The 20,676-nt window shown below is 37.5% G+C and overlaps 1 protein-coding gene across 7 annotated transcripts; it reads left to right on the top strand.

Moving 5' to 3' along the window:
- Window positions 1–1,593: 1,593 nt before the first annotated feature.
- On the top strand, window positions 1,594–19,823 carry smpd4 (sphingomyelin phosphodiesterase 4). Of its 7 annotated transcripts, none has more exons than XM_083563632.1 (20): window positions 1,594–1,654; window positions 2,044–2,140; window positions 3,373–3,459; window positions 3,935–4,071; window positions 6,899–6,974; window positions 7,058–7,154; window positions 7,254–7,306; window positions 8,104–8,255; window positions 8,844–8,976; window positions 10,449–10,520; window positions 11,620–11,709; window positions 12,724–12,872; window positions 13,421–13,511; window positions 13,929–14,029; window positions 14,135–14,298; window positions 14,639–14,844; window positions 16,102–16,332; window positions 16,770–16,901; window positions 17,703–17,831; window positions 18,963–19,577. In XM_083563632.1, exons 2-20 carry the CDS (start codon window positions 2,099–2,101, stop codon window positions 19,281–19,283), a joined length of 2,463 nt encoding a protein of 820 aa, XP_083419758.1. In that variant the 5' UTR covers window positions 1,594–1,654; window positions 2,044–2,098; the 3' UTR covers window positions 19,284–19,577. The 7 variants fall into 7 exon arrangements, with proteins under 7 accessions (XP_083419758.1, XP_083419762.1, XP_083419759.1 ...); XM_083563633.1 differs by having other exon boundaries at window positions 1,603–1,663; XM_083563634.1 differs by having other exon boundaries at window positions 1,608–1,707; window positions 10,449–10,514.
- Window positions 19,824–20,676: the final 853 nt, after the last annotated feature.

The following is a 20,676-nucleotide window of genomic DNA, read 5'->3' as shown; positions in this document are numbered from 1 at the left end:
TTATTAGTTAAAACATCAAAAGGATGGCAAAGTATCAGGCGATGTCAGGGAAAAAATACATGTTAACCCGTAACTTTTTCACCTAGAACAGACCATAGTGCTCTGTCTGGTTTTGTCTGTGCTTGCCTTCCTGTATTGGTTGCAGTTGACAGCCGATGGCCATCTTTTGAGTGCAAAATCAAATATGTACTGGATTTTTGCCAAATTCTTTCCGCAAATATAGGCTACTAGCTTTAAATGAGGGTTGCTTTTGTCCGAGCACCCCTGCATAACCGGGCCTATTAATAATGAAAAATTTGTAATTTATGTTGAATACAAATCCCCTGGCATGGAGTAAATAAATATAGTAGAAAGACAGAAAGTGAAAATTACCCCTCAAAAAAGTCAGCAAGTTTTCTTTTCCAAAGTGGTGGTTTATTACTCTTTATTTCATAACTGCTTCACATAGCAGCGTCAAACAAGCGGTAAATGAGATCACCCATATGGCGGCTTTTAGATGTGGGGGTGTTTGCATTTTACAGAGACATGACAACTATTTAATTAAACATCCTTATGTCACATGAATGATTGTAAATAATTAATAAATTAGATTTACCATATCCTAACTGCTTGAATTTAATCAGATGTGTAATTCATATCTTTTTTTAATAAAAATAATAATTAAGTTTATAATGCAATTGCATAGATGAGTGCTCTGCCCTACATTCTTATGCTTTGCATTGTGTTTGCCTGGAAAGATGGTGTGAATATATTGACCAGATTTTTAAATGCATCTTTACACTGTGGTTGAGAATAGACTCTTGGAGTAACAGCTGTTTATTACATTGCACAACACACACACATACACACACATTTACAATTCCTAGAGCCAATTTACTTTAGCCAAGCCTATCTGGGATGCCAGAGAAAACTTACAAGGACCCAGCTAGAACATACACAGAATCCATGCAACAATTCTGAAAGTTTATGAATAAACCCGGGACTGGTCAGAAAATGTGAAATGTAATAGTGTGAAATTCTGAAACAAAAACAATGCAACACAAATTTTGTTATGCAATATAAATATAATATAATAGCACAATTATAATTGCTAACACGAATTAATCAGTTTTTTAAATCTGTTTTGAAAAAAATCTGTAAATATCAACATATACATAAAAATATATACTAATAAAAAATCACAAATATTTTAATAAATTAAAGCGTATATTCGTGAATGTTTATCTTAGTATCTTATATATATATATATATATATATATATATATATATATATATATATATATATATATATATATATTTATTTATTTATTTATTTATTTATTTTATTTATTTTTTTATATATATATATATATATATATATATATATATATATATATATATATATATATATATATATATATATATATATATATATATATATATTAAATCATAGAAGCCACTACGTCCTACGTCCTCCAAAGCGACACAAATATTTGTATCAAATATAAATATAACATCACATTTTATATAATAAAAATAAACAAAGTAAAAGATGGTAAAATCTTTTAAATACATTAGATATATATATATATAAAGTACGTTTGTTGAACGGAAGTTTATTCGCTGCAGCGGAAGTGACGTTACAAAGCAACCCCTCTTCAAAAACACTGTTGAGGTGAACGCGGTATTTTGGAATTGCGTTATAGTTCTATATACATTTCTTGTTAGGTGTGCCTATAGATATAGTTTGAAGATTTGTCTACATCAATATTTATATGATACGATTATTTGGAGTAAGGGTAAGAGTGAGAGACTGTCGGTTAGCTGAGTTTGCTAACTGTAACGGTGCGCGCGCGTGCTTATTAGCCGAGAGAATTAGCAAGACTCGCGTGATGAATAGAGTTTTAGTTACAATGTCGGCGTGAGAATAACAGTTAAACATAAACGTGTTACTCTGTGACTTATTTTATATTTATATAGCAAACCATAGTGAGCGGCTTTAGTGTATGGAGACGTGAAACTCGGCTAGCTGGCTAAATAAACGTGTTATTGACGGTTCCTCAGGTTATAGTGGACCTGTGCGGTGGCACAAGCGCCTTCATCTGCAGAGTGAACAGCGATGGCTGCTCCTGTTGCCATACAGCAGCCCAGCTATCTGCTGGTAAGATCATTTTAAAATCCAGCAACTCATGAAAACGCTTGAGATTTTTTTTTTCGAATGTAAACACTTCCTGGAGTGTAATCTGTACTCAGTTTTTTTAGGTATGTGTGCAAGTTTGCATTGTTAACTTGTCATTTGTTCTTCAGCTTTCAGTTCTCTTGCTAATTACATCCACTGCCTTTACTCAGCCTGGATTTCTCAAACTTTATTTATCATACATACCATTTTACAATTCAGTTTTGTTTATCCTTCACCCCAGAGGCGACTTATATAATTGGCTCCCCTGTTTCAAAAATATAAAGACTATATTCTGATAATAAATGTCTTCAAGTCAGATTGGTGATATGAAGAAGCAAATCTGGGACTGATTTCTTTCTAGTCCAGACTGTACGTGCATGCAGGCAGTCAGTGGCAGTCATGTCAGGTGTTTACACAGAGTGACACACCCACTAGAGTAGATCTTTTAAGTTGATGTTGGAGTGGCAGCTCAGTGCTTAAGATGTTGGACCTGTGATGGGAAGGTCATGAGTTCAAATCCCAGCTACTGCTGCCACTGCAGGGCTCTTGAGCAAGGTCCTTAACCTTCACCTGCTCAGCTGCATTAATGAGAATTGTAAGTCACTCTGGATAATGGCATCTGCCAAATGCCCAGCTAACGTGGGAGACAAAGGTCTGTGTCTCCTTTCTCGTCTTCTGTGTTTTTAAGTTGTGTGTTCCCAGGGCTCATTTTACTTGCAGGTGTGCACTTTCTCCCATCAAGTTTTTTTAAATATATATAAATCACAACCTTTGCGTGGAAAGTGGCATACGCATGTTTTCAGCCTTGTTTTGTGCGTACGCCACGTTTATAAACGAGACCCCTTGACAGGTAAACGCAGAAGAGGCTGCAGAATAAAAAAATTAGGAACAGAGAGAAAACCGGTGTGGGGCGAGGAGAAGATTCAGGCCAAAGAGCACAACAGAAAGTTTCCAAAGTTTGGAATCATTTCAACTAAAATGTGAAAACACCGTACAGTGAAAAGAAGTACTTCTGATCTGATTACTCGATCAATTGATGGGCTATTCGGTAGAACAAATATTATCATAGCGATTCGATTTTAGCTTTTGTATATTTGACATCTTAATCAGTCACCACTGTTTATCCTTTCCCACTATGCACTGGAATTACAACTAAGCGCATCTACGCATGTGGGCACTTTTGTTAATAAAGATTATTTTTTTATTTGGAACAGGCAAACCTCAAAGCAGACTGGAGCACTAAGCCACTACTTCAGCGGTGTCAGGAGCTGGTGAAAGTGATAGATGACTATCCTGCTAAGGTAGGGCACACACTTAATTTAGTGGAAATATTGAACTTGTTGGTGCTGTTGAACATTTACACAATTAACCTTAATCATGCATTGTCAAATGACATTCAAGCTGCCATAGAAATTCTGTTACTGGACACTTTTATATACATTTGTTTAACGATTGATAAAGATGATCCTTTACAACAACAAGGACTAAAACCGGTTTGATGCTTTAATAGTAAAAGTATGCTTACTGGCAGAGGGCTGTGATTTAAGAAGGGTAAAAAATTCTTTAGACAACCTTGAGGGGGTTGCTTTAAATTGTAGTTGTTTTTTGTTAATTAGAGAAAAAAAAGCAAATTCAATCATGTGCTCAGGTCAGAATCCGCAGCTACAGCTTTAACTTTGCCTGTTACAAGAACGTTGTGTGACTTTGACTCAAAATTCACATAAACAATATAGAAACGAAAATCGGTGTATTAAAGTGACTCTTTTTTCAAATCAGGAGCTTCACCTGGTCTTCCCATGGTTGGTTGAGAGTATCTTTGGCAGCCTAGATGGGGTCATTGTGGGTTGGAACCTGCAATTTGTGCACCCTCGCATGAACGAGTACAACATTGTTCTGGACTTTCTCGATCCATGGTTAGTGTTGCTTGTTTTTCTTCCGTTTTTTCATATACAGCAAAACCCCGTTGGATGGGCATAATTCGTTCTTGAAAATTGCTCGTACGTTTGAACAAATTTTCCCCATAAGAATGAATGTAAAAGCGATTTAATCCGTTCCGAGATCTTATTCGAGCGCTTATTTCTGCATTTAAAAAATTTATTTGTAGCCTATTTTCAACAAACAAATACACCGCAAATTATCGTAATGTAAACATAATTTAACACTTACCCATGAGGTAGTGGTTGATTGCGAGTGTGAGACGCGCACCACGCTCGTACTTTTCCACTATGTCCTCCTTGGTTTCAATGGTAATTCTATTTACTTTCTTTTTCCCAGACATTTTTCAAGATTTCTAGTAAAATAAAAATATAACACAAAAAAGTTAAGTTTTTGCTGCACTGAACAACGAGAGCGACCGAGCGATAAGTCATCAACTAGGCGACTGATGCTTCCCTCGGCTAAAATTTGGGAATCAGCAGCGTAGGTTTGCTCGTGCCTTCAAAATTTGCTCGCAAAATAGGGTAAAATTTTGCAAGCAAGGTTGCTCGTATCTCCGTTTGCTCGTACTATTAGTTGCTCGTAGAATAGAGTTTTACTGTACGTACGCACACACGGTGGTGTAAAAGTGTTTGCCCCCCTCCTGATGTCTTATCTTTTTGCATGTTTGTCACACTTTAATGTTTCAGATCGTCAAACTAATTTAAATATTAGTAAAAGATAACAAGTGAACACAACATTTTAAATAAAGGTTTTTATTATTGAGGGAAAACAAAATCCAAAACTACATGGCACTGTGTGGAAAAAGTGTTTGCCCCCCTGTTTAAACTGTGGTTTATCACACCTGCATTTACTTTCTCTAGCCACAGCCAGGCCTGATTACTACCACACCTGTTTGCAATCAGGAAATCTTTTAAATAGGACCTGCCTGACAAAGTGAAGTAAACCAAAAGATCCTCCAAAGCTATACATCATGCCCAAATCCAAAAAATTCAGAAACGAATGAGAAGGTAAGTATTGGAGATCTATGAGTCTGGAAAAGGTTATAAAGCCATTTCTAAAGCTTTGAGACTCCAGCGATCCACAGTGGGAGCCATTATTCACAAATGGCAAAAACAAGGAACAGTGGAGAACCTTCCCAGGAGTGGCCGGCCGACCAAAATTACCCCAAGAGCACAGAGATGACTCATCCAAGAGGTCTCAAAAGACCCAACAACAACATCCAAAGAACTGCATTCCTCAATTGCTTCAGTTAAGATCAGTGTTCATGACTCCACCATAAGAAAGAGACGGCAAAAATGGTCTGCATGGCAGAGTTCCAAGACGAAACACGATGCTGAGCAAAAAGAACATAAAGGCTTGTGTCAGTTTTGCTAGAAAACATCTTGAGGATCCCCAAGACTTTGGGGAAAATACTCTGTGGACTGACGAGACAGAATAATTTTTTGAAAGGTGTGAATTCCATTACGTCCGGTGTAAATGTAACACCGCATTTCAGAAAAAGAACATACCAACAGTAAAATATGGTGGAGGTAGTGTTATGGTCTGGGGCTGTTTTGCTGCTTCAGGACCTGGAAGACTTGCTGTGATAAATGGTACCATGAATTTAGCTGTTTACCAAAAAACCCTGAAGGTCCGGCTATCTGTTCGTGACCTCAAGCTGAAGTGAACTTGGGTTCTGCAGCAGGACAATGATCCAAAACACACCAGCAAGTCCTCCTCTGAATGTCTTAAGAAAAACAAAATGAAGACTTTGGAGTGGTCTAGTCAAAGTCCTGACCTGATTCCTATTGAGATGCTGTGGCATGACCTTAAAAAGGCGGTTCATGCTTGAAAACCCTCCAATGTGGACTGAACATTACTGCATAGCTAAGTGGACCAAAATTCCTCTACAGCGCTGTAACGGACTCATTGCAAGTTATCACAAACGCTTGATTAGTTGTTGCTGCTAAGGGTGGCCCAACCAGTAGTTTTAGGGGGCAAACCCTTTTTCACACAGGGCCATGTAGTTTTGGATTTAGCATTTATAAACTGCATGTTTTGTTCACTTGTGTTATCTTTTACTAATATTTAAATTAGTTTGATGATCTGAAACATTAAAGTGTGACAAACATGCAAAAAAATAAGAAAGCAACCCACTGTATCTAAATGATGTTTAGCTGAGATATACACCTGACTAATCTATGAAATGAAATTACTTGCCAGGTAATTATACACTATACTGGCAGAAGCATTTGGACAGCTGACCATTGCACCCATATGTGCTTGTTGATGCTCCTATTCCAGATTTAGTCTTTTTGTTGTTATTATAAACTCCACACCTCTAGCAAAGAGTTCTAGTGGATCTGTGTGGGTGGCTGTGGGGATTTGTTCTTTCAGCTATAAGTACATTAGTGAGGTCAATCACCGATTTGCATGAGAGGGCCTGGGGCACAACTGGCATTTCAGTTTGTCCCAAAGGTGTTCATTTCGGTCATTGTCAGTGCTCTGTGCAGGTCACGCAAATTCTTCCCCTCCATCCTTGATTTATGTATGAGTATAATTATGGCTAATCCCTGTGATGTCTGCACATTGTAAAATTAGCTTGTTTTAACCTTTTAGATTTTTTTTCTTTGGTATACAGTTATTAAAGGCTATATGGTTTATATTTGAACTTCACCTGCATTTATAAATGGACTTAAAATGTACCAATGCTTTTTTTTTTTTTTTCCTTGGAAGCATTCACATGGAAGTGTTCTCATTTCATCATTCTGCTTGGACTGCCTTGTATGTATTTTTCATAACATTATAATGTGTATACTGCAGTGGCCCCATGATGAAGCTGGTCTACAAGCTGCAAGCAGAGGACTACAAATATGAGATCCCCATCAGTTATTTGCCAGTAAGTCAAACAATTCATTATGCACTTTATCATAGCATTTGGATGGATGTTTGGCTGAAATTATTATTTTTTTTTTTCTTCAGGGTCCTGTGAAGGCCTCTTTTCATGAGGGTGTTCTGCCTGACTGTGCCCTTTTTCACAATAAGTTACAATTCCCCATGTCAGACCTCATCATGCTCAGTATGTTTTAAAAAATGAAAAGTCTTGAAACATGAAATGTTGATGTCTGCTGCATCATCCAGTCTGATTCACAACTGCCACGTTTTGTTTCTTTCTTAGATCCTTTTGAATACTACATGTTCATCTTTGCTTACAGTCTTATTGCACCAAAGGTATGTTTACCTTTAGCTTCTGTGTGAGAAATGTTCTCTGAATAGTGTTTTAGACTCTGTAACTCTGTAGTTACTGCTTTTAAATGTGTGCGTGTTTAGTCAAACTCTTACATTCTTCTAAACAGTTTAAGAAGTCTAATTCTCACAGTTAACTCTGTGGTTCATGTGAAGACACTTTAAAGGAAAATGAAAAAGCATACAATTAAACGGTTGCATAAGAATGCACACCCCATCAACTTATATGTTGTTTAAGTGCATTTTAGTTCTGGATATAGCAGAGTAGTAAACAACCAATGTAAAAAAAATAATAATAATAATTTATACAATTTAAATCTGAAAATGATCAAAATCTGAAAGTTTGCTTTCACACCTTAGTTGCTGCATGTGTGTAAGAAAATGTCCACAATCTCTTTAAAACAATGGGGTTTTTTTTACTACTACCAACTACCAGTCTCTCAATGGAAAATAGAACAAAACATGCATGCATAAATTTACAGTAATTTATTGGCAGCACTACTACCGTAATAAACCTACTACAGAACTGTTACCACCACACACACACACACACACACACACACACATCCTACTGTAATTGCATTTAACCTGTCATTTATTTAGAACCTGCGGTCCATTATAAAGGGTTCACATTATGTTTATACAAACGCAACAAGGTTACTGTCTTTTTCTTTTAGCACCCAATACCCTTACCCACCCTGAAAACAAATCTTATTTTAATAATTGTACAAATAAGTGTGAGCATTTGTTTTTCTACATAAATATTTGAAAACTATTTTCAGAACTATCCTCCTGGACAACGTGGCAGCTGTTCAGACAGTGCTTACTTTGTGCTTGTTGATGCCTACCTCAAGCACTTCTTGCCCACAGAGGGAAATGTGCCCCCATCTCCTTTCTCAGATCCAAGGGGCTCTGTTGCCTCTCCAGCTCCACGGTATTTTCCTTTCACATACCTATTTTTCTTTCATATTTAATTTTATATTGTTTATAATTATTAAAAAAATGCAATTCTGGAACTAATAATCACAATTATATATATTTATAGACAGCTGTAGATGTTTACTTTCATGACAATTGTCAATAAATCGCTGTTTTTATATATTTTTATATATATATAATTAGTAGAGCAGTTGATATAGATATTTTTAATAATCTAGTATTCTACTGATTATACCAACAATTAATCGGATAAGACATCTTTCTTTAATAAAGAGCAATACTGTGTGTGTGTGTGTGTGTGTGTGTGTGTGTGTGTGTGTGTGTGTGTGTGTGTGTGTGTGTGTGTGTGTGTGTGTGTGTGTGTGTTAATATATAAAACAGTAATATTTAATTAAATTTAACAAATGTATAACAGATCAATCAGTATTATACCTGTGTCTATGGATGTATCATGTTTGTAGGTTGATGCTTTGTGTCCTGTTTTTACAGAATAAGAAAAAAATAATCTTTTGAAATATGAATTGTGTTCTCCTGCCAATTTAAAAACAAGATTCAGCAAATCTTTGATTTCTCTCTGCCCCAGGTCTCCTAGTGTACCTTATGTTGGTTATGGCATCCACAGCAGCAGCCTGCTAAAGCGACACATATCCCATCAGCCCTCAGTCAACGCTGACCCTGCTGCTCAGGAGATCTGGAGATCTGAAACCCTCCTACAGGTGAAAATGTTACACACATCTGCCCAAACTCTAACACTCAATAGTTTAATCATGTTTTAGTGAACCATGTTCAGTCATGAGTGAAATCAAGTCAACTTCAGTTTTGCTTGAATTAGCTGAGACATGTTTGCTTCCTTTGCATTCTGCAGCAACAAGCCTAATATATCTAACAAGTACACTGTAAGCACAATTATAAGGCAAGGAAGTATTTTGACAAAATCACAAATTTTATGCATATTTTCCAACCCCAAGCTTTGTAAACTTGAATGCTTATTGGTTTTAAGCATATCGGGTGATGAGTATTTTTGCACTGAGGGAGAGTGTGGCCTAAGGAGATCAAGGGTTATCAAGGTGTGTGTAATTAGCAGCCAGATTCTTTTCCTCAGGCAAAATACGTGGGGGAAAAAAGAGATTTAACTGAAAATTGTAAACAGTCTTTCAAAGGGGTTTCCGTACGCTTGAAATTGCTTAGATAGCAGTGTGTAATCACTAAACAATTGTTTTGCTGTAGTAAGAAAATAGTCAACAGGGTCACAAGAAACGTGTTGAGAGAAAAAAAGACGCAGATTAACTGCCAATGATTTGAGAAGAATCATCCTCCAGTGCTGTCATATTCCACAACTGCAAGGTGCATGGAGTGCCCAGAATTACAAAGTGTTTAGTGCTTAGAGACATGGCCAGGGTAAGGAGGGCTGAAACCTGACCACCACAGAACAAGACACATGAGTTGAAACATCAAGGCTGGGCCAAGAAATATTTGAAGATGGATTTTTCAAAGGTTCTATGGACTGATGAGAGTGAATCCTGGTGGACTAGATGAGAGAATGTGACTGGATCAGTAACAGACACAGAGCTCAGACTCAGATGCCAGCAAGGTGCTGATGTGGTACTGGTATGGTCTGGTGTTGTTAAAGACGAGCTAGTTTGACCTTCTTGGGTTGAAGACGGACTCAAAATCAACTCCTAGAACTACTGCCAGTTAAGAAGACACTTTGTTCAAGCAGTGATACAGGAAAAAGTCTGCCCAATAATTGTACACACAGATATTCTCCTAAAACAGCCAAAACATCACTTTTACTTTCTTAAATATTCAGGTTAAAGGCTTGTTAAATTTTGATGGATTAAACAAGAATACAATAATTAAGTACAATAATTGCACAGATCCCTGAATTGAACACCTTTGGGATGAACTGGAACGTCCACTGTGTGCTTATAATGTACTACCCCAAAGGCTGTGCAGGTTTGCCATGGGTTCAAAGAGGCACATTTACATCTTAAATGGGATTGCGTTCCGTTCTAACTAGCCAACCGAAAATTGATTTGGGAAGCAGAGGTATGGTGGAGAATCCTGAATCCTGAAGCTGTGAGGCAGCACTTCTACTTGCTTCATCACTGTGCTGTTGTGTTGAATTAAGCTAAAATCTGGTCCACTGAAATCCTTTTTTATGAGCTTTGTTCTTGTTTGGCTCCAGGTATTTGTGGAAATGTGGCTCCATCACTACTCGCTGGAGGTGTACCAGAAGTTGCAGTCTCCTCAGGTGAAGGTAATAGCATAGCATGGGTTTCCTCTTCACCCCTCTTTCTCCACCGCATGGCTGATCGGCTGAATGCCTCCACCCCACAGCCGTGCTTCATACGAGGGGGCGGGTCGCTGCACGAGTCCCTCACACACAGCCTACTGTTTACTCCACTGCAGTCAGCTGTCAGCCTGTTTATGCAAATTATTAGGTGATTTAGGTGACTTTGGTTGTGTTTAGCATTTTAGATTTTCACTTTCAAGTTTTTGCCAATGATTTTTTGTTTTTTTTTTGCTTGTAGCGCAGATGGATTACTTTAAAATGGACAGGACTAAGCAATGGATTTTACATAGTTAACTTTGAGTTCTGTGGCACGTGGTTTTGGGAGTACAGCCTTTTTTAAATGTATTTTATGTAAGCATGGTGTCTGGTGTCTGCTTTGTCTTTTGGCTGTGAGCTTTTTTACCTCTCTGGATTCAGGGCTGCTATGGTGGCTGATATAGCATGTTGTAAGTCTGCTATTAAAATCCCCAAAATTAGCATGCTTCCATTCAGCCCAAAGCACTCTACAGCAATACATGCAGTTTACTACATACCACAGATCTATGGGTAATACACTGTAGATATTGCATTGGATGAACGCTGTTTATGTAGGAAATGTGACATAGCAACTGCCTTCATTATCATCTGTCTAAAAAAAATAAGCAAGATGCAGTATTTCCTTTTCCTTTCTGTTGTCATTTTTAATATTGAACACCTACTGGATTTGTTCTCATAACAAACAAAAGCTAAATCTGCAGCATTTGTGTTTTTTTTTCCTCATGAATTTGTCTCGGTTGAATTTCTTTTGTATGTTGAGGTTGCTGTGTGTGAAGGAAATCAGCATCTTGTCAATTTTCATTGCATTGTGGTCAAAATTGTTTTGTTCTGTTCTTTCTTTTCCATTTTTGTTCACTCTCATTTCGGTTCTTACTTTGTCCAACACTATTATTTCCTTCCTTGGATGGCATTCTCTCCCTTTTTCCTTCTCTTGTCATTTTCACCTTCCTCCTCATTTCCTCTCTTCTTTCTTCCCCCTCCTCTCCGTTGTGTGTTCCTCCTCCCCAATTTGTGATGGGTCCTTCAGCTGGCGTTGCTGCAGTACCGTCTCAATATGTCCAGCATGCTGTGCCAGCCCCCGGCCCCACCAGGCTCTGGGACCTTCCACACATACCAAGTACTTTTACCTTTTCATTCAGGCTTCCTGGAGGTAAATCTAAGGGAATTTTTTCCACTGCATTAACCACCGATACCAGTCAAGTGCTACACCGACTTATTTTTCCATTATTGTTTTGGAATCTTTAAAAAAAAAAAAAAAAAACAGAAAGGCTCTCAAAACTGTGGAAATGTGTGCTACTTTTGTTGGCAGGTCTATCATGTTATCATGTAAGTTCTTGAAGCTCAGTGGAAATATAGTTATGCATACTGTGACACAACCCATACATGTAGCAATTAAATAAAATACTTGATTAGTTATGCAATAATAGTAGTGTAATAATTATCCATATTTCTTTATTTGTTAATAGAAATAACTTATGCTTGTTTGATCTACTGATGATTTTATAATTTAAATAAAAACTTATATACATTAATAATAATTCAATAAAAATATTGAATGCACATAAAACACACTTTTAATTGTTTTATTTTTTTCAATACCTTCCCCATTGACCCCTGTATTAGGCTGGTGCTTGTTTTGGGAAGTGCAGTGGAAAAACCTCTTTAGTGAGCAGAAGGCTCTGGGATCCTGGCAGAAGAGTGTGGGGTAGCATTCTACTAGTCCATGAGGAACAGTTTAGGTTTATTAGCATATGGTTGCTGTGTAGGTGTGCAGTGAGAAATCTTGACCAAGGTGTCACATGGAAGAACATATGTTTCTGGTAGCTTGTTTCTCTCTTTAAAGAGCATGCTCATTTTATTTACATTGTGGTGGTTTTAACACACCTTATGTATTGTCATTTGTGTTCACTGTTTCCTCTGATTGTGTGTACAAACAAAACTACACTGTTTATGTTCATATTTTGGTAGTGCAAATGAGAGTTTTGGTGATACAGTATAGTGAGCTTGTGTGTGTGTGTGTGTGTGTGTGTGTGTGTGTGTGTGTGTGTGTGTGTGTGTGTGTGTGTGTGTGTGTGTGTGTGTGTGTGTGTGTGTGTGTGTGTGTGTGGTGGTGGTGGTGGTACCAACTTAGGAACCCTTCAGCCCGACAGAGGAACACGTTCTGGTGGTGCGTCTGCTTGTCAAACACCTGCACGCTTTCTCCAACAGTCTCAAGCAGGAGCCGGCCTCATCCTCCCCCTCCACACACACACATGCCAGCCCTCTCGAGGAGTTCAAGAGGTGAATTTTACAACCATCTTCCACAAACCAAGCAGCACCAGCAAGTATCGCAGAATATCAGAGCCCTGACCTCAAAAACACTGAACATTTGTGTGATTACGAACCTAAACTTTGCACCAGATCTTCTCATCATACATCAGTAGACTAACTGCATTCATGATCTTGTAGCTAAATTAATGAATCCCCACAGCTCTAAAATATGTGAAATTCTGTCCAGAAAAGTGGCGGTTAGTCACTAAATCTTTAATGTACCATTTAAAAAAAAAAAAAAGAAAAAAAAAAAAAAAAAAGGTCTATAAGGGTGTGATGGTCAGGTATCCACAAACATTTCACTTTATAGTGTAGCATCATTGCATTCAGTTTATACAGTTTTAATTAGTTTTCTTTTATTTCTTTTCTTTTTTTAAGGCAAAGGTTATATATTCTCAGTTGTGAGCTTTAGCTGAACACACTTTTCTCTCTTGGATGCAGCCGAGAGGATCATGTACTTGCTGGGGTTCCTTTACTGCTTTTTTCATCTTCTTTTTTTTTTTTTTTTCTTCCCTTAGGGTTGTAATGCAGAGGTTTGTTCAGCAGAAGCTGTACGTCTTTCTGCAGCACTGTTTTGGTCATTGGCCTCTCGATGCCTCATTCAGAGCAGTAGGCATTTTTACCATATGATTGTGTGTGTGTGTGTGTGTGTGTGTGTGTGTGTGTGTGTGTGTGTGTGTGTGTGTGTGTGTGTGTGTGTGTGTGTGGTGGGCTTCAATTTTTATGAAATGTGTTAGAGTACATGGATTAATGAAAATACATGTAAAAAAAAAATAAGTTTTCATCCAGTTTATATGACCAGGATCTTACTTGGACTCAATTGGGTTTGAGTGGAGTGTAAACTGAGACTGTGAGCTTTTGTTACTTGTTAGCCAGATTAGCCTCATAACTGCATTGCACAAAAAAAAGCGAGCCCCATTTGTTTGCTAATTGATTTTTGGTAAAGCAGATTATACTGTGAAAAAAAATCATATATTTTGCAATTTATTTATAATTTTCATCATTTTCTGTGGGGTTTTTTTCCAGGTGTTAGAAACATGGTTGAGTTATATCCAACCCTGGAGGTATACAGAAGAAAAAAACATTCCGATGGCAGAGGCTCAGAATCGATCATTACCTGATAAGTGGTAATTTTTTACTCATGAACACCTCAATGTTTAATCGTCCTTCTACTTAATTTGAATATTTTTGCTTCTTGTGTCTTTGGCTTAACCAGTTCTTTTCTTTTCCAGGGCTTTCTTTGTACAGGAGAATCTTTTAATGTACACAAAGCTCTTTCAGGGTTTCCTTAATCGAGCTTTACGCACAGACCTCGTCAATGCCAAAAATGCGCTGATGGTATTCAGGGTTGCCAAAGTCTTTGCACAACCAAATCTACCAGAGATGATTCAAAAAGGTACACATCATGATTTCATACATATGATTGAACCAAGATATAATTCAGCACAACTTTTTGAAGTACAGGTTTTACTATTCTCCATATAAAAAAAAAAAAAGCACATGTTCTGTATCTAAACTAAATATAAAAAAAAATATTGAATGCCAAATTGTACAGTCAATTCACATCTTGTGTCTGGCAAAAAATGTTGTTTATTATTTTGAGAATTTTTCACTTGGTATAAATTTGTAACATCAGTGTTCCTTTAATTAGTTCTTCAATTGACGTATTTTTAGTCATTTTTTAGACTTTACTTCTATTTAGGACTGGTTAGCTATACTGCCCATTTTGCATTTAGGAGAACAACTGTTCCTCGAACCCGAGCACGTCCTCCACCACCGACAGGCGCGTGTCTTCCTCTCCCCTACACACGGTGGCAGCTTCCTGTCCTCCCGACAGCCTGCAGGGACAGACTCCGTCTTTAAAGTCAAGAGTCACGTCTACAGTCTGGAGGGGCAAGACTGTCAGTACAAGCAGATGTTCGGCAGTGAGCTGCGTGGAGTGGTGAGTGTAATAACACTGTTGTTTCTCACACTAGTGTTACACTAATGGTAACCATGCAACAAACGGTTGAAATAAAAGTATGCCGTCATTGATTTATTTTTTGCATAATGCTGTCTTTTGCTTATTAATAATACATTTGCTTATTGATAATACATCAATAAAAAGCTTAAGGAAATAGTTCAGCTTTTTCCCTGCCCCCTGTATCTTTAATGATATGTATGATTACAACAGACAGAAACGACGTTTGTTTAGACTGAGAAATTTACGCTGACGCTAGAGACTCCTCCCAAATTAGTTAAATAAAGGTCTCGTCACAGTAAACATCACAATATTAACTATTTCTTTTCTAAAACAATAATCAACACTTTTTAAACAATTAGATTTAAGAATTAAACAATGCTATGGGGTGAAGGTAGATCATGTAAAGTAGAGGTCGACCGATATGGGTTTTTCTCTGATATTTAGGAATCAGGGAAGCCGATATGTTTGGCCGATTTTCTTTTCTCCCCTCAATCTCGTAAAATTTGTTAAAAAATTTTCAACAGTTAATTAATAAGATTTGATACAGAAAATTGCTTAAACTATACAAATTTTTAAACAACACAAGCCTCTCCAATCAGTGCAGTTGTTAGCAGGCTTTGGTTCCCATGACTAACTGTAGCTTACACTACAGCTGTTTAAAGCTCGATAACAGCATTTAGAAAAAGTTAGTCACATTCTCTGTCCAAATATTATTCTCATTATCTATTCAAAAGTAGCATAATATGAAATATATTAGACAAGATTTAGTACGGAGGATAAGAACTTAAAACAATGTTGACTTCACGTCAGCTGTTTCTCAGCCGTTTCTGTTTGTCGAATCAGTGGCGGAGAAAGAGAACGGGGAGAGAGTGAACTCCGATTGGCTATTTTGCTTAGCGAATGAGCATACGAGAGAAAAACGGAACACGATTGTTGTCATTCTTGCTTTTATCTTTGTAACTTAGCAGACACTATTAATAAAAAAGCTACACGAATCCGTTAGTAATGATCACGGTAGATGTAAACATCTCTGTTTGGATGCCGAATGCACACTACTGCCACCTGCTGGTATTGAAGAGTTATGTTCCCTCACGCAAGCGCAGAACATACAAACACGGTCATTCGTGATAATTTCGATTTAATAAAAAGTGCCTAATGTGTACTCTAATGTATAGCTTCTAAAGCACTGTGCACATATAGTCCCAACATAAAATTCTGTTTCTGGACAACTTCTAGGTGTTGAAGTTGGTGCAAATCATCATGCAGGCTCGACAGACGGCGAAGCGGATCTCTGATCAGTCTGCTGAAGTGGCAGCTAACAGCTCATTCCTGTCATGGTTCAGCACAAGCTTCTCAGACACTAACTCCACCTTTCATGGAACAGAGGCTGAAGACATGGGAGAGTGCTTTAAAAAGACTCATGAATTTCTGGACAAGGCCCTGGATTATCTGTGCCTGATATTTCGGGTCAGTCTCCAGAGTTATATAATAGTCTTGTAGGTGTTATAAAGGAAGGGTGCAATCTCAATCTGTTCCTTAAAGTTTATTCATTGATGGTTCTACCACACCTTATTTTTCTAGTATTACCAAAAACAAAGCAGCAGCAGCATGAGATTTTTTATCATGGTAATGGGTAATGTTTTGCATTAATTAACATGAAATAAATTTTAGCAAATTATGTTGCACATATCTACCATTAAGACACTATCTGTCTATCTGTCTTAAATCTCAAATGGCTGCCTGCCAAGTCTTTGTTAAACACGCTTCCTAGAATAGGAAGAACATGAGTATCAAATATGTTAGAGCAAAACTCTATGTATACCTGCACTTCAGTTTCTGTTTTATAAAAGAGATCTGTGAAAGGGCTTGATTTTGATTTTAGTCTGCAATGTTTATCTCTGTAGTTGAATGCAGGACAGCGGACTCAGCTGATGGCGAATGTGAACTCGGCAGATGACGACAGCGATTCGAAACAGCTGCCGCATTGCATCCAGAGTGAAAACGGTCCTGTGCTCACAGATCTTGGCAGGATGCAGGTATGGACGCTTTTACTCATTTACGTTAAGGCATTTGGCAGGCGTCCTTATCGAGAGCGACTTACCTTTGTCATTTTATACAACTGAGTAGTATAGTGTCGACTTGGTGGTTTTTGGGAATATGAATTCACTTTTTTATTTTTTATTTTATTAGACGTCAACTTAACCACTGACCTACCACTTTCTCATCATCATTATTAGAAAGTATAAAATTTTATTTAATTTTATTGATTTAACAGAGGTTTTTAACCTAAATATTAATATTGAACGTTAGCATCAGAATAGTTGCACTAGAAGATTACCTGAGACACTTTATATCGGTTTGATTATATAGTTTTGCCTCAATAGTTTGGACAAAGAATCAGAATACATTGAAACTTCATGAATTGCATGAATACAGTTCATGACTATTTGGGTCTACCACTGGTCAGTAAAGTGAATATAGGATGATTATTGGTACCATATCTAGTTACAGAACCTGTGTGCTTAACTAGCTAATGTACATTTGACCAAAGCTAACAGCTATTTGCAGTGGCTGTGTTTTTAAGCCACAGCTAATGTTGTATTGTTACACAATTTTGTGTCTTTTAGAATAAAAGTAGTTTCATCAGTACTGTTAAAGGGTAATTCTATAACTTATGCATAAAATGGTGTCTGGATTGTACAGTCTCGAAAGCATAGACAGCCTTTTATCTTTTGTTATAGGTATCATTTAAAACCTCTAAACTCCATCATTTGTATCTCTCGGGTTCTGATGTTTGTTGGACAAAAACCTGCTAAATTTGTTGCATTTTGCCTTAGATCATCAATGGCCTCCGACGATTTGAGATTGAGTATCAGGGGGATCCAGAACTTCAGCCAATAAGGAGTTACGAAAATGCTTTTCTGGTCCGGCTGCTGTTCCAGCTTTCATCGTTCATCAACGAGCGGGTAAAATTAGATTTTTGCAGTAACTCAGCTGATGCTTGTAATGTGTAAAGCTTCTGGTAGAGCACTGTGTGGTACTGTTTTCTTAACCTCGCCTGCTCCCGCTGAATTTCTGACATTACCACCCACTCCTGTGTGTGTCCCCCTCCCCAAACATTGTCACTGCTTATAAAGATTGTGTAAAAATGTACACAAACGTTAGGACTATGATTACTTATACCAAAATAATATCAGACACAAACCGTTACATTGATAGTAAAATAAAGCAATGCTACAGTAAATATATTTTTTTTGTTAGTTTTAAAAACCAAAACATTACCGCTGGTGGGACTCACGCTGTTTGTTCTAGCGCCCGTTCGCACCCGCAGCAAAGGTAAAACGACCCACTCCCAATCCAGCCCTCTAGCTCCTGTCAGTCAACTAGACAGCTTGTGTATTTAAATGCATGGGATTAGAAATGTGTATAATGCTATAGCATATACATTTAACCACAGTAGCTTTTTTTTATATATATATTTTACTTTATTTTAAGTAGTTTGCAGTATATTACATTTTTGCAAGATTACAGATCCATATGAACATCTACCATATTAAACTTTTTCTTTTTACTAAAAACACTCATTAGGATACTTCATTACAGCGTAGACCCTACGTAGTACACTAAATGATTAGAGTTCGACCGATGTGGGGGGGTTTTTCTGACTGATGCCAATGCCGATATTTAGAAATGAGGGCAAACGATATATTATGCCCATTTGTTTTGGCTGATATGTTTGGGCGAATTTTTTTTTTCTTTTTTTTTCTTCCCTCTTTTTATATAATAATTAATAAGACGTGATGCAGAAAATTGCTTACATTTAAATTGTCCCGATCAATCGACCTCTATTCTACATACTAACAACTATGGTCCCAAGCTACGTTTCCTATTTTTTTTTGCGCCCACTTTCCGCTCCAGAACCTTCAGATTTTCCAATCGCCAGCTTTTAACACGTTTACAATCAGTCAGTTTGTTTAGGTGTTTGTCTTGTTACTGATTATCTTTACGTTTTGCTGCATATTGTTTTCATTTATGCAGATTTTGACATTGTATTTTTATATATAATATATACATATCTATATCTATTTGACCTGCAGTTTGGAGGCAACATGGAGGCGCTGTGCTCACGACAGGACATCCTGGGGCGCATGAGTCGACACTACCTGAGCATGTCACCAGCGCCTGAGCAACGACGGAAGAGTCCGGCTCCGCGTCAGACGAGAGGTCGAGTGCAGCGGCCACGGCTCAGCCTGCGACCCTTCGCCAGCTATCGTACAATGCTCATGCTGCTGCTGCTCTACGTACTGTTTGCTCTGTTCTCCTTCAACCTTCTGTCCAGCACTGGGCTCATCCTTATTATCAGCCTTCTGTATGAACTACTCCTGTTCCTGTTTGCTGATAAACTCAAAACTCACTGAATCACCAGTAAAGGCTTTTTTTTATTATAATTGTTATTATTATTTATGATACTACTCACCCTAGTGGGTTTCTTAATTCTGATATAAACATGACTGGTGTGAGATTGACCACTGACTTGTTCAAGTTTAAGTTTTACAAAAGTTAACAATCCAATGTCTGCATTGTCCCAATTGTCTCCAAGCGAGGACCATGTTTCTGGTATTTGGGTATTTCTTCTTTCGGCAGCAACGCCAATGTAGCTAACAAGCAATAGCAGTTGTGTGGATTTGACATTCAGATTTAAATATAAGCACTGATGTAATTTTACTTGTAAACTACGTTACATAATAGCACTTGGTGTAAAGGGCCATTGTGGACATTTTATTGTCCATAAGCATTTTGTCAGCCTTGTACTTTTATATTACAATTAAAACAATAGTATCTGAACTTTGAAAGGAGTGACATCGTAATTATAGACACATCAGCCTTTTTGAGTATTTATACACATCTACAGCCAAAATCCAAGTGTTGCTTTTAATAAAAAACTTATCTTTCGGTAATTTCAGTAGGGTCTTCTTTTATTCATTCAGTTGCACAGTGACTGCGGTTTGGATGCAATTAGTTTTTATTTAATCATTCTGCAATGTGTAGCCTCTGCTCTCTCTCTCTACTGATAATACAGCACAATTCAGCAGAACTCTCTCTGCCAGCTGTATGGTATCAGCACATTCTGCAGGCCTACAGGAATTTATTGATAAGCAATTAAACGCACTGCCGATTTTTTTTGTTTTGCCTCTGATGTAACCCTAGTGTAGTTTCTCTTATCTCCCTGTGTAACTGGTTGGTTGCAGCTGATCCAGAATGCAGATCTAAGACTTGTTTTCCTTCCAAATTCTCTCACGTCACACTAATACTGCATTCTCATTCTGCCCGCTTTCTGTAGCTGCTGCGTCAGATTTTAAACCACAAAGCTAAAATCAGACCCCCACCTATCTGATGAACTTTTCACACCAGATTCCATGCTAGCACAGCTCGACTTGACTCGCCGTCCATCAAAGTAAAAGGAAGTTGAGCATTAAAACTCTTGGCACCTACTGTAGGTGGTGGAATTAAGGTCCTGTGGCTGCCTGAATTGCTGATTCTGTCTTCAAATTATGTCTAAAGATCCACAGCATGCATGAAATGTGCATTAGAAGCCCAGATTTGTAGATATTTTGCTGCCATAATTATCTGAACCATTTTCTCTTTATCAAGGCTTTAGCTTTGAAACCGACATATTAGTATTAGTGCAAGTGCAATTGTAATACGTCTTTTTTTTTTTTATTGTAAGTCATTAGAGAAGTGTAAATACTCAATAACAAAGTTAACAAAATTGTAATATTTATGTAAGTATTATGTGGAGTCATGAAATAA

The sequence above is a fragment of the Silurus aristotelis genome, assembly GCF_946808225.1.
Source record: "Silurus aristotelis genome assembly, chromosome: 16".
In the NCBI taxonomy this organism is placed as follows: Eukaryota; Metazoa; Chordata; class Actinopteri; order Siluriformes; family Siluridae; genus Silurus; species Silurus aristotelis.
The sequence above is the reverse complement of the archived record's forward strand: the minus strand, read 5'-3'. Positions and strand labels throughout refer to the sequence as shown.